Source organism: Paramisgurnus dabryanus, chromosome 20 (assembly GCF_030506205.2).
Source record: "Paramisgurnus dabryanus chromosome 20, PD_genome_1.1, whole genome shotgun sequence".
Taxonomy (NCBI): Eukaryota; Metazoa; Chordata; class Actinopteri; order Cypriniformes; family Cobitidae; genus Paramisgurnus; species Paramisgurnus dabryanus.
In genome coordinates this window covers 28,965,133-28,979,271 of record NC_133356.1, presented here as the reverse complement: position 1 = coordinate 28,979,271, position 14,139 = coordinate 28,965,133, and the positions used below count along the sequence as shown (strand labels likewise).

The 14,139-nt window shown below is 39.6% G+C and overlaps 1 protein-coding gene across 1 annotated transcript in view; it reads left to right on the top strand.

Moving 5' to 3' along the window:
• Positions 1 to 14,139, top strand: part of mcu (mitochondrial calcium uniporter) — a 109,222-nt gene that overhangs the window by 24,537 nt on the left and 70,546 nt on the right. The window contains exon 2 of the mRNA XM_065251230.2: positions 13,925 to 14,038. Within this exon, the coding sequence (XP_065107302.1) occupies positions 13,925 to 14,038 (114 nt within the window). The remainder of the gene's footprint in view (positions 1 to 13,924; positions 14,039 to 14,139) is intronic.

The window sequence follows — 14,139 nt, the reverse complement described above, 5'->3', positions numbered from 1 at the left end:
GTGATACGTTACAGCCAGCCTGTCGACTCTTAACACATATCTTTAAGAGCAACAGCAATTAGATGATGGGATATATACTGAGCTGTTGTGTCTAGGTGAATTCCAACACACAGCTGTCCGAGACTAGCACTGTCATATATTGATCCACTAAGCTCATATCGAATTTAAGAATGATTTGATTGTATACTATATGGGGCCATGAATCAATAAATTGCTGGGTTTCGGTCATTCATGCAGGACTTCAATGGTGGCTTTTAAGGTATTTACATTATAAGCGACTTTGTCTCTTTCAATGCGTCTCTTTCTAAAGAGGCGTTCCTAAATCTATTTTTCATAAACAAATGAGTAACGTCCACTCCAGTTACTGACGAGAGACAGATGACGTTCTTCTTGGTAGTCGCCCCTGAAAGTCTAAACCTAAACCAACTTTTTTTAGTTAATGATCAGTAAGAATGGGGCTTTATTAGTGCTGTTCATTGGTTTGAGTACCTTTTGTGACATTTGGAATTGTTTCAATGCTTCAATATATGGTGTAAAAACATCTGAGTGCTGCCCTCTTCAGGTTGAATAGTGGCTACTGCAGTTGAATTTTCCTATTGTTACGGTACTGCGTGATGAAAGAATGTTACAATCTCACCACACCCTTGGTACAAGCTCAGTTCATCCCCTCTATCTCTGTTGGGGTCTGCCCACTTTCTTGGATTTTTCAAATATTCCCAGTGGGTGGTTTAGTTGAGCTTTAAAAGACATTCACTCACCTAAAGAATTATTAGAAACACCATACTAATACTGTGTTTGACCCCCTTTCACCTTTAGAACTGCCTTAATTCTATGTTGCTTTTATTCAACAAGGTGCTGAAAGCATTCTTTAGAAATGTTGTCCCATATTGATAGGATAGCATCTTGCAGTTGATGGAGATTTGTGGGATGCACATCCAGGGCACGAAGCTCCCGTTCTACCACATCCCAAAGATGATCTATTGGTTTGAGATCTGGTGACTGTGGGAGCCATTTAAGTACAGTGAACTCATGTTCAAGAAACCAATTTGAAATGATTTGAGCTTTGTGACATTGTGCATTATCCTGCTGGAAGTAGTCATCAGAGGATGGGTACATGGTGGGCATAAAGGGATGGACATGGTCAGAAACAATGCTCAGAAAGGCCGTGGCATTTAAATGATGCCTAATTGGCACTAAGGGGCCTAAAGTGTGCCAAGAAAACATCCCCCACACCATTACACCACCACCAGCAGCCTGCACAGTGGTAACAAGGCATGATGGATCCATGCTCTCATTCTGTTTATGCCAAATTCTGACTCTACCATCTGAATGTCTCAACAGAAATTGAGACTCATCAGACCAGGCAATATTTTTCCAGTCTTCAACTGTCCAATTTTGGTGAGCTTGTGCAAATTGTATCCTCTTTTTCCTATTTGTAGTGGAGATGAGTGGTACCCGGTGGGGTCTCCTGCTGTTGTAGGCCATCCGCCTCAAGGTTGTGCATGTTGTGGCTTCACAAATGCTTTGCTGCATACCTCGGTTGTAACGAGTGGTTATTTCAGTCAAAGTTGCTCTTTTATCAGCTTGTATCAGTCAACCCATTCTCCTCTGACCTCTTGCATCAACAAGGCATTTTCACCCACAGGACTGCCGCATACTGGATGTTTTTCCCTTTTCACACCATTCTTTGTAAACCCTAGAAATGGAAAATCCCAGTAACTGAGCTGATTTATTACTCAGACCGGCCCATCTGGCACCAACAACTATGCCACGCTCAAAATTGCTTTAATCATCTTTCTTTCCCATTCTGACATTCAGTTTGGAGTTCAGGAGATTGTCTTGACCAGGACCACACCCCTAAATGCATTGAAGCAACTGCCATGTGATTGGTTGATTAGATAATTGCATTAATGAGAAAGGAACAGGTGTTCCCAATAATCCTTTATGTGAGTGTATCTGTTTAAACTGGTAGAACAGAAGTCTTTTATAGTCTGTTTTTGTATGTGTACGCGAACGTACGAATCTAACGGTCTTGAAAATTATTGTGTATTAGAATCAAACGTGTATGCAACGCATCTTCTGGGCTACGTACTACATTCTCCTGTACGCGCATTGTTCACAATGTACACAGGGTTTCAAAAATCCGTTCGTGTGCGTACAGTAGACACACACTTTTCTGATGATGATAAATTGGGCCACGCATACTGTAAGTTTTGTGCAAACCTTTAATTGAAACGAGCTGCTTTTCCATTACAGTCTTGCTCATCCGTTTGCTTGTTAAGTTGTGATGTAAGGCATACTACTTCCAGGTCCAAGCCTCCACTCGCTTCAGGCTTCATTCTCCAAGCTAACAGCATTCCAGACACAGATACTTTAAAAAATGATTACTTTCTGGCCATCTGGTATTTTGCATCGTGGTTTTACAGTAGCATGCTATGAATGTAATGTTAGTAAAGTTTGTTGTTTGCTCAAAGCATTAACCTTAATAAGCAGATAAGAGGTGCAGTTACAGTAATCTGAATCCGGTGTAGTCAGTGAAATCTCAGGACTATATAGAGAGGGTGTAGATTTGCCTATCTGAGGACTCTGAGCATGGTGAGTACTATCCGGTGACCAGTAATATAATCGGCACTCTCAGCAGTGTAGGTCCAGTGAAGGGAATGGATGTCATTAACATGCCCCCCCTTACCCATCAACAATTCACATTCCTTGTTGGACTAATCAAAGTTGAAAATGGACTGTAAAGGGCAACACTCACAAACATGTACCCATGTGTATGCACATACTTGATCAGTTAGAATTGAGTAATACCAAGATATGATCCTCTTCTGGAACAACGTGTGCCTTGACAAAACGAGGTTTGCTAATAGATGAGATGCTTGAAAGGGGGTGAATAGTAAAGAGGTGGTAAAGAGACTCATTTGGGGGAAATGTTTAATTTCTCGTTTAGCATACAGCAAAGCTTTGCCGTCATTTGGTTTACCTGCACTTTTATCTATTCACCTTCTATTATGATTTGCTCATCCCTCGTTTATACGTCTGTATGCGTGTCTGTCTCGCCCCCACACACCTACTCAAGGTCTGAAATAACACTCGTTGAGTGCCAAATGAAAGTAAAAATGGACTTTGCCGAGTAAATAAACCGAAGCTACTTGCCAGTTGGCCGATAACTTCATTAGGAAATGCAACATGATACAGTATGTGTGGTGCTAAATGTTATGCTGTTGACATCAGACAGACCGTCTGCTGAGGAAAATGTCTGTCGTGACCAACACGATCTCACAGAAATTCGTACATATTTTCCGATGCGGCTAAAAAACCTATAAAAATGTACAATTATTAGAATAAAACACCCCTAAACCCAACGTCACTGGGGAGAAAGCAGATCATACAAAAACATGCACATTTAGATTTTATGAATAAGCCACCTGTAAAATACATACACATTGACTTGAGATTGTGTAGGTCACAATTTTTCCTAGCTCATGGAGGATTAGGATGTTTTGCTTGAAAACTTCTTTGTGTTTTTGTGACAGGCCATTTTACTATTGTCTGAACAGTTCATTTTGGACTCTGCACTCCCACTTCCATAAGCGCTCATGATGGTCACTGTAATTTCCCTTCTGGCAGATCTGATTTGCGGAGGTGTGAGAGCAGGGGATGGCGAAAAACATCCATGCGACCCTGCCTGTTTTTTTCCTTTATGAAAGGGCAACATGTAAAAATGTCAGAAAAACGTAGCCTAAGGGAAAGGCCAAGGAAAAAATGAAAGGTAATTTGCAGAGGCATCGTTTCAAGCCCTATAAAGTCATTTTGTAATCTACTGACACTGTGAAGACCTCTTAGCTTTATGAGACTCGTGCTGGCTTTGTTTATCTTTTAGTTACAGTAGCTGCACATGTGGATATTTTTTCCCTTTGAAAGAATTTTAGTGCAAACAACAGCTTTAAATATGAATTATAATCTGCCTTCGATAACAGTTTGAGGAGAGTAGATGGAACGGTCGCTCTTTTATTTTCCGTGCCTCTTTTTTGTACGCCTGCCATGCTGCAGGTTTGTTCATTATGAATGAGGAAGAGTTAAAGCCATTGATCAATGCTTGTTCAGAGGCAGCACGTTTGGGAGATTAGCTTCTGCACTGTCATCGAGCCTGCAAGCCTACACCACACCACTACACTACTGTACGTTTCTGTTGGAAAGCCTTACTGTTGCCTTGTGAGATGAATACAACAAACAAACTGTGGCTGGTTGCTTTATATGTTGGTTAGTCCAGGCCTTGGTACAACAGGATTACACGCATTTAAAGCAGCACAGACTTTTATCTCTCCCAGTCTCATTTTCTGTCAAACATACCATCTAAGGTCTTTTGGGTTTCTCAGTTATGGGGCATTCACAACTAACGCGAGTTCAATGATTTGCTCGAGTAGATTACATACACAGTCAATGCAAAGACGCGATCCGACGCGTCCTCGCATGGGGCAATCGTTTGCCGCGAAATACACGCTATTTGCCTCAAATGTATCTTCGCCCAAGTTTAAAATATTTAACTTGCGCAAAAAATTAGCATGACACGAAGTTAAATCCCGCGAGTAATCTAGAGAGAGTAACACGATGCCCCGCGTTTGGTGTGTACTTGGCATTACCCAGTTTTTTTCTTTCAGAGGACACACTTCTTCAAACGCATCTTCGACCAAGTTGAAAATATTCAACGCAAGTTAAAAATTTGCATGGCACAAAGTTAAATCCCGCGAGTAATCTAGAGCGAGTAACGCGATGCCCCACGTTTGGTGTTTACGTAGCATTACCCTGTTTTTTTTCTTTCAGAGCACACACTTCCTCAAACGCGTCTTCGCCCAAGTTAAAATATTCAACGCAAGAGAAAAATTTGCATGACACGAAGTTAAATCCCACAAGTAATCTAAAGAGAGTAACGCGATGCCGGCGTTTGGTGTGTACGTAGCATTACCCTGTTTTTTTTCTTTCAGAGCACACACTTCCTCAAACCCGTCTTCGCCCAAGTTGAAAATATTCAATGCAAGTGAAAAATTCTTATGACACAAAGTTAAATGCCGCAAAAAATCCAGAGCGAGTAACATGATGCCCTGCGTTTGGTGTGTACGTAGCATTACCCTGTTTTTTTTCTTTCAGAGGACACACTTACCTGGACTAAGTGTGTCTGGCTAAGTGTGTCATCTGCTCCACATATTCTGTCAGCTGGCAACCTCCAAACCTACTTCCTTCACTCGTGTGTTTTTCTGAGCACACCAAAGTAAATTTTTAAGGAGGGATTCCCTTCATTTCCAATTCATAGATGATGTGTTCCCTTTACGACACTTTTTTTTTGCTTCTAGCTGAGTTGCCCTCTCTTACCTCTCCTGCATGTGTACTCGATACTTATCCCCACTGAGCATAATGTATGTAAACCTGCCTGATTCAAGAGGTCTATATTGTTCGCCTTGCGTCCCTCATTCTCCCTCGCTTCTCTATTGTTGTGAGAGTAGTGCATGTTGAGTGCACATACTGTATATGTGCTCGTGTGTGTGTGATTTTATATGAACATAACATGAACATGAGTGGCGTCACAATGCTGCCTACTGGTGTGAATGAACCCAAACATTTCCGCTTTCCAATTGGTTGCTGCCGAACCGTGTCATAGCTCATTACCATAAAGTTGAGCTGATTTCAACTTTCCTCGACGCTTACAGCGTACATGACGTGCCATGCCGCTGCTCGACGGAGCTCGCCACCAGCTCTCATTGAAAATAGCTGACTTCCGGCCACTTTGACGCTCTCGCCGGTGGCAACAGTTAGAAATAGGATACAAATCCTCAAGTATCCTCATCCTGGGTCTATAGTAGGGCTGTACCAATGCAATCCCATGGCATCCCATTTGTACGTATTTTACGAGGCGGCTAATTTCAATAATTTGTACAACCACATTCGTTTATTTTACCTTGACCCCTGTGACATTGGGGTTAGGGGTGGGCTTTCATTATAGTTGTTTATGATTATCTTACGTTTTGCACGATTAACTTTGAACGAATTCATACGAATTAGCCAACTCGTAAAAAATACTATATATAGTACAGCCAGCCTCATCTCACAAGAATTTGTACATATATTGGCATCGACTTGCAATGTGCACATCTGCAATAGTCACATTGCAGAACATGCTGTGCACCGTTTTGGACATGCGTGAGTTTCATCAGGCAGCGACGATATCTATAGACTAAATTTACACATGCGCATGACGTCAGCATTATCACAGATTCGTGTTTATGTAGTTAACATGGAGACAAAGCGTTGTTATCAAAACGTGTACTTTGAACCCCGCCTTTAAAAGTTTGTGTTTTCAGTGTTTCAATTTTGATGATGTTCGAGACGTTTATGCACTATTCAAGTGATGCCACAAATGCGTATTGCAGCCGGCCTTTTGAGTGCGGCAAACTGGAATCATGTCAACCCAAACAGACAAGGAATTTATTTTGGACACGCTTGCCTTTGTGATACATTGCGACTTGGGTTAATCACGCCTATCACTAAGTATTGTTGAAAAGTAGTTCGTTTAACCCTTAGAAAACCTTTTTTGGCTAGTGAACAGTAAAAAAAAAAGAGTAGTTAACGGCCATAATTAACTGTCTGGTTCTTAAAACTTTCACTTAGAAACACAAATCTGCATCTTAACTTGAAAAAAATGTTTCATTTGTCCTGACACTTATCTATTTAGTCCGATTTGTGTGCAATTTGTTCCCATATTGCCCAGCCCTATTTAGGTGTTTGGTCTTTGGTTTCAATCCCCAACCAGTGCTTTAGCAATCCATACTAATAAAAGAACAGGAACAAAAAACTCAGTAGCTTAGAGAGGGCTTGTCATCCCAACAAAAGGGTACCTGTCTGACCCCCTCTCATTCGTACATATATAAGGTCTGATTGCTGCCTCCATCCCTCATTCATACTAAATCAGCAGGCAGTGAGATTTACATTGATTTTTCTGCTCTTTTGTTCCAGCAGCTGTCTACAGCGAGATTGCATTGGATGTTAGGAAGTTGTTTCATACCTTGTAGAGACACGCACACACCATAGTCTCAACCTGTATAGAGAAAAGAAAGTTAATTAGATTTTCAGCCGCAATGTGGAGAATAGCTCACATATATTTCTATGGTAATAAAACCTGTTCAAACCTTGCTAAACCAAGTTCATCCAATGCAAAGTGCAGCACTGTCAGACTGATATGTCTCCTTTCTGTTTATGTGTGCTGTGCTGTAGGCTGTAGTTTTAATGGTTGTTTAGTTTGCATGCATGAGTTTATTTGCATTGCTCCTGTTTTTTAGAGTCATCTCCATATTTGGAACTGCTTTGCTTGGGGTTGTGTATGTCACAAGGGACTGCTTTCATTTGTTTAGGACTTGCATTTGTGTGTCAGGCATATATTAACTTAAAATCTGTTACTCGTCTGCAAAAGAGAACAGGACCATAGGGAATCTCCTTTCAGGAACATATTGTGTTCACTTTAAACGTGTATATTATCGTGGGCATAGGACTGTTAAAATCATTCCACGTGAGAGAGGCAAAAGATTCTTTTTTTTGGTCAGTGGGCATCTGGATTGTTATAAATAAATTAGCCAATTTAATAACTGAAAATCAGTGGATTATCAAATCAGTTATGTGAAGTGGTGCAGACCAGTTGGTGAAATACAATACAAAAAAATTGTCGTTTGACGTTTTACATTTCCTTTGGTGTGTAAGTGTGTATTAATACATGTTAACAATATGCAAAAGTACAGACCCCAAAGTAAATGATGATGCGAGTTATCATTTCCAACATAAATCTCTTTTCTTGGACTACAACAAACACATGGATTGTAGGCAACAGTTTACTTCCTGGGACTGGTGATGTAGACAAGACAGACATTATCATAATTCCTCCCACTTCGGTCTCACAGTCTGTAAGTTAACTCCTGTTAGCATTGCATTGTGACCGAATCTTTCAAACATGGTAATGAGCGTCACATTTCCATCAGAGGTATTCAGGCCAATCACAATGTACATATTACAATAGCTTGCCACTCAGGGACACAGCGCTTTTCAAATCAATGAGGTTTGTACAAAATTGGTGCGTTTCAGGAAAAGAGTGAAATCTGGAGCAACAAAAATGGACAGTATGTGGAAAATAATGTGTTTTTTAACCGTAAACCACGCGAACACATTGGATTATACCAAATACACAAAATAATATTGTATTTTAACAATGAAATGGGTGCACTCCATGCTGTCTGTTTACACGTAAGTAGCGTTTTGGGGTTCTGAAAGTGCAAACTTTTAAAGGCTGGGTTCAAAGTACAAGTTTTTGATAACGACGCTTTGTCTCCGTGTTTGCGTAGTTTGATAACGATGACTTCATGACATGCACATGTGTTAATTTAGTCTATAGATATGCGTGAATATAACCAATACAACACTGTAGGCCTACAGGACTGTGTTTGCAACCTTGCGCTGCTCATGAGTTTATTAACGCTTTTTCAACAAAGTTTAAAAAAATGTCTTGCTTTATACTCCACTTGTTATAATAAAACTATTTCACTATCCATCTAAAAATACTGTTGCAGTCTTGATTGTTTGTATTTATCGCTCTGAAGAAGGATGTGTGTGTGCTCAGGCATATAGTGCTTCCTTACAACATTGCCATTTACTATCCTAGCACGCATAATACAACGTATTCAGTCATCTTCATGGATTTGTTTTTATTAATGCAAAGGGACAAAAAAAATCGTTGTCGTATAAACATAGCTCTAGAGTTGTATTTTTAGCAGATGAGATCAATCAAATGTGTTAAATCCCAAATGTGTTGCGTTGCCTTTAGAAACAGAATAGGGCTTGGGCCCCGAGTTGCATTCTGGGACGTGTCGGCCATGTTGATGGCCTCGCGAATGTAAACATGCAGCAAGTCGAACAAGGAGAAGCAGCAGAGTTGGGAGAATGAAAAGAAAGAAAAAAGATGTTAAAATCACCAAAAGGATGTGGAATTTACCGGGATATGTTAAACAGGGAAGCAGGGACCGTTATGTGGACAAAATCAGAACTATTAATGCTTTGGATCCGTATGAAATATAGAGCATTTTTAAAGTCGCCATAAAAACGGAAGTAGCGATTGCCTTATTTTCCCCGGATTTGAATTTGTCCATCGAAATCTGATTGGATCATTAGAAGTTGGGTCGTGTTGCTAATTGCTAATCGCTGCGATCTTCTCCCGAACCCCGCCCACCTGCCATACTTTTTACCGGAAGTGAAGAGAGATCGTTTTGAGGAGGGGAGGAGGTTTGCATTTTTGATTAAGGATTATAAGCACACACAGTTTTTTTTAAATATAATGAAGCTCACAGATAATCATTTGTTAATAATACCACAATATAAAAAAATATATATATAGTCTTTCAGTTCAATTTCATTGTGACTTTAAGGAAACCGCGTGGTGGTTGTGAGAGCATGATTTCACGCCAATCTGTAAGCAAAGTCAAGTACGACCTAGCTTCACAACTAGCTTGGTTAATGCAGCAGTTTTGTAGTACGAATTTTTGCTGTCAGCAGAGGGATAGCAACAGCAAGATAAATGTTGAGATTTTCCCTTATTTTTTCCCCGAGTAAACACACAGGACATTTCCCTTAATTTAAGAATGTTCAATGTTGACTTAAGCTATATAAATTAATATTCAGATGTTATACTTCACTTTTGTTTATATAAATGTCATTTATATGTCATGCATACACATTACTGAGGGGTTGAGGTTAATGTTTGGTTTCCTACATAGATTAAAACATAATGAAGTGTTGTACTTATCTGTCATTTTTAATGTAAAGTGTTACTTTATGATTAATACAGCAGCAGTTTACCATGGTTGAAATAACAACGCCAAATTAATCAAATTTAGACACACGACTGAGAGGAAGTATGTCTATAAACAGAGCGCAGTAGTCCGAGTAGCAGTAAAGGAGGCAATCAACATGGCCGCCACGGCAAGTAATGACGTCACGACGCCCAAGCCCTATTGGTTGATACTGGCACACTTGTGATCTTTATATACAGTAACATAATATACAGTAAGTGTATATAAGTTGCAGTATACTCATATAATAGAGAGTATTTTTCCCCACAGTTTGTTATATAGTGTAGAAGTCATCTGTATAAATGTCTCACTGCTGTGTTTCTGTCAATTCCTGATGAGCTCAGCCTTTATAAATCAACCTTCGATCAATATTTAGCCAGTCACTAAAGCATTAGTTACGACTTCAGATTCTGACACTGTAAACAGTTGTGACTCTCATGTGGTGTATACTGTAAGCTCCGCAGTGATGAATCAACTCGATTTCTTTAACTAAAAGACATTATGTCGTTAAACTGTCAACCGTATTCTTCCAGTGGCTTGTCTAGAAACAAATCCACTGGGTCTTCATGTAGATTAATTTATTATAGGGAAAAATAACACATTCACATTTTTTAATACATTTAACGCACCCAATGCTGCATCGTCAGAAAAGTTTAACGTTGTGCATGCTTTCAGTACTTGCAAAATGAAATACTTAAGCACAAGACGACGCGAAACAGATCTCATTTGGAGTACTTGCATGTTGTAAGTCCACCCCTTTAGCTATGCCGCTGTTCATTTGAATCTTTTTGCATATCAATCCCCAGGGTGCAATTACCAAATCACACAGAGCATGTACTTTTAACCTCAAGTCACGGTAAACAATTACCACAAGTGTACTGGGTTAATTGGAGTCTGGCAGCTCTGCAATGGATTTCCAGAAGATCTTGGCCCACACTGAACAACTGGCACAAGAAGTTCACGACACTTACATGCTCCATTACCCGGCATGCAACATAAAACCTTGGAGTCACATAGGCCTTGAACTTTCAGTGCACCTGCAGCTTGAGCTTTAAACCTTTGTTAGATGTGAAGCCGTGGACAAAATGTTTGAGAATGACACAAATATTAATTTTCAGCTTTTGGCCACGGCTGTAATCAGAAATGCATTCTAGTAATGTGGTGGTTTGCCCTTCCTGACTTTTGAAAACACTTACACTTATGTAAATGTATATACAGTAATGCCCACCGACCGGCTCATGTAAGTGCTTTCCATTACAGTGTGCAGCATGCATCAGATGGATAACGTGTGGACCGTGGGCATGCATTCCTTATAAAAATGAACTATGCTTTTTTGTAAAAACCATGGTTTCGTATTGATTACCATTGGCAAAACCGTGGTTAATTTTTCTACAGAAATGCTACAGAAGTGTATAATAGCGCGCCGTTAATTGAGATTTTGATGTGTTTTTGTGAAAAGGTTAAACTTTACAGCCCATGCAGGGCGCAGAGCTAATTGCCGCTGTCACGACTGAATTGTCGACTGATGTTTTAGCCGGTGGCAGTTTTAAGAGAATGATTTAGTTACTTTCATTGACGTACCTGCCACTACTTACTGTTCAAACTCTTGTGGCACGACGTGTTTTAGACCTCATCTTTCACTCGGCATCTGTCGGCCTGCTATATTACCCAATTCGCTTTTGACGTTCCCGAGGTGATGGAGTGGGCACCTTTTATCTGTCACTCTTGGAGTCAGATTGAGTTCTAGAAATATACGGCAGAACTCAAAAGGTCTGATCTACAGCCTCCCTGACTGCATTAACTGAAGATGAGACATTTAAGTCCTCAACCCGACGTGACCCACGCTAAAACTCGCCCACGTACGCCAACACACGCGCGCCTTTTACCTCTTTGATTCTACATGCTACTCGCATCTGTCATGAATTCATAACCTTTTACATAATTAATTCTCTAATTGGATGGTAAACAGCTGCAGTATGCTGTGTAACACGAGAGGAGGATGGGTGATGTTTTTGTGTCCAGGTTTGTCACACGAAAGAGAAGCTGCCTTGAAATGAGATATGTCTTGACTGAAAATACTTATTCAAACCCCAAGCAAAACTATTCTCTGTGAAAATCAATTTTGGTGTGCTTTTCTTAAAGGGGATATTTCACAAGATGACTTTAAGGTGTAAAATAAATATTTGATGTCCCCAAAGTGCGAATGTTAAGTTTTACCTTAAAAAAATCATATAGATAATTTATTATAGCATGTTCAATTTGCCACCTTATGGGTGTGAGCAAAAATGTGCCATTTGTGGGTGTGTCTTTTTAAATGCAAATGAGCTAATCTCTGTACTAAATGGCAGTGGCGTGGTTGGATAGTGCAGATTAAGGGGCGGTATTATCCCCTTCTTACATCACAAGGAGAAGCTAATTTTTTTTACATGCTTGCAGAGAGTGGGTTACCAAAACGACGTTATTGGGTTGATCTTTTTCCCATTTTCTAGGTTGATAGAAGCACTGCAGACCCAATTTTAGCACTTAAACATTAAAAAAGACAGATTTTGTTTTATCACACAACTCCTACTTCTAGCGTTTAAAGTAATAGCTCACCCAAATAAAAGTTGTGTTATTATTTACTCACCTTTATGAGTGTTTCTTTCTGTTGAATACCAAAGGAGAATTTTTTTTGTTTCATGGGAAAAAACAACATGAGTTTGAACAAATAATAATATTTTATTAATATCCTTTACTCTTTTTATTCTTTTCCACTGAATAATTTGGCTCGGATTTGGGAGTTGGTGTGGCTCACTTTTAGGTGTGTTTTCCACTGTGTAAATTTCCTTTTTTATTTGTACCACTTCGTTTGAGGTTTTAGTCAGTGTACATATGCAAAAATGTGACGTGTAAACTAGGGATGCACCGATACCGATACTGGTATCGGGTATCGGCCTCGATACCACATTTTCTAAAGTACTGGTTAAAAGTCCCCCGATACCTGGAATCGATACCACGGTCTGAGAAATGTCTATGTTTGAGTGGCGTGTAAGGGGTTAATGCCTCTTGTGTTGTCCAAAGAGGCAGAGTTTACAACAAACTGGAAAACTAGTCCTTTGTTTTTTTGCTAAATTATATGACTAAAGCTGTTACCTGTAAATTTTAATCATGTTTTTTTATTAAGTACTCGGTATCGGTATCGGCAAGTACTGAAATGCAAGTACTCGTACTCGTATTCCAAAAAAGTGGTATCGGTGCATCCCTAGTGTAAACACTGCAGATCACTGACGTTCGACACATGCAAGCTGTGACAAAAATACGAAAATTAACCATGGTTTATACAGTTAAAACCAAAAAACCATTTTTACTGTAGTAAAACCATAGTAACTACCAAAATGACCATAGTTTTGACATCCATGGTTTTCAAAAACCATAGTTAAACCATGGTTAGTGTAGTAAAACCATGGTTTTGCTGATAGTAATCAATACACCAAAAAACCATGGTTACTACACTTTTACCACAATAAAACCATGGTAAATTTGCGTAAGGGGTAAGGCATCACCTGGGCTACATACTACATTCTCCTGTAGGCGCATGCACAACCTACGGGTACAATGAATCCCATACGAAAATCAACCATGTAAAAGTGCAGTAACCATGTTTTTTTTTTGTTGAATTGATTACTTTTAGCAAAACTATGGTTTTACTATAGTAACCATGGTTTAACTATAATTTTTGAATACCATGGTTTTCAAAACTGTTTTTTTTTTAAACTGTAGTCAAATGTAGTAAAAAGGTACATTTTCATAAGGGATTCATTGTACTCGTAGGTTGCACATGCGCCTACAGGAGCATTACATTGTATGCATTACATTTTTTCCCGTCATTGTACACGTATGAGTCAAATAAACTTTACTTTACGAGGCAGTGCGCATACGTTTGCGTACACGTAAAAAACAAACTATACTAGGGGTTTAAGTCTATAATCCCACCCACTTTGAAGTAAAGTGCTATTTTTGTGTCACTTCTGAAACTAATATTTTTATTTCCTCCATCCCTGTAGGAGGCGCTGTCTGTTCCTCTTGGAGGTCACCAGACTATCAGGAGAGCACATGGTCTGAAAACAGGTGCCAGGTCTGCATTTTTCAGCCACCCCAGTGCCACTTTGACAGCCCAGGTTAGTGTTTCTGCATATTATATTGGCAAATGTAGACGGAAACAAAAGGCTTGGATGTTTTATTCATAAAGATTCCATGCAAAGCTACGTCCTCTGAGAGT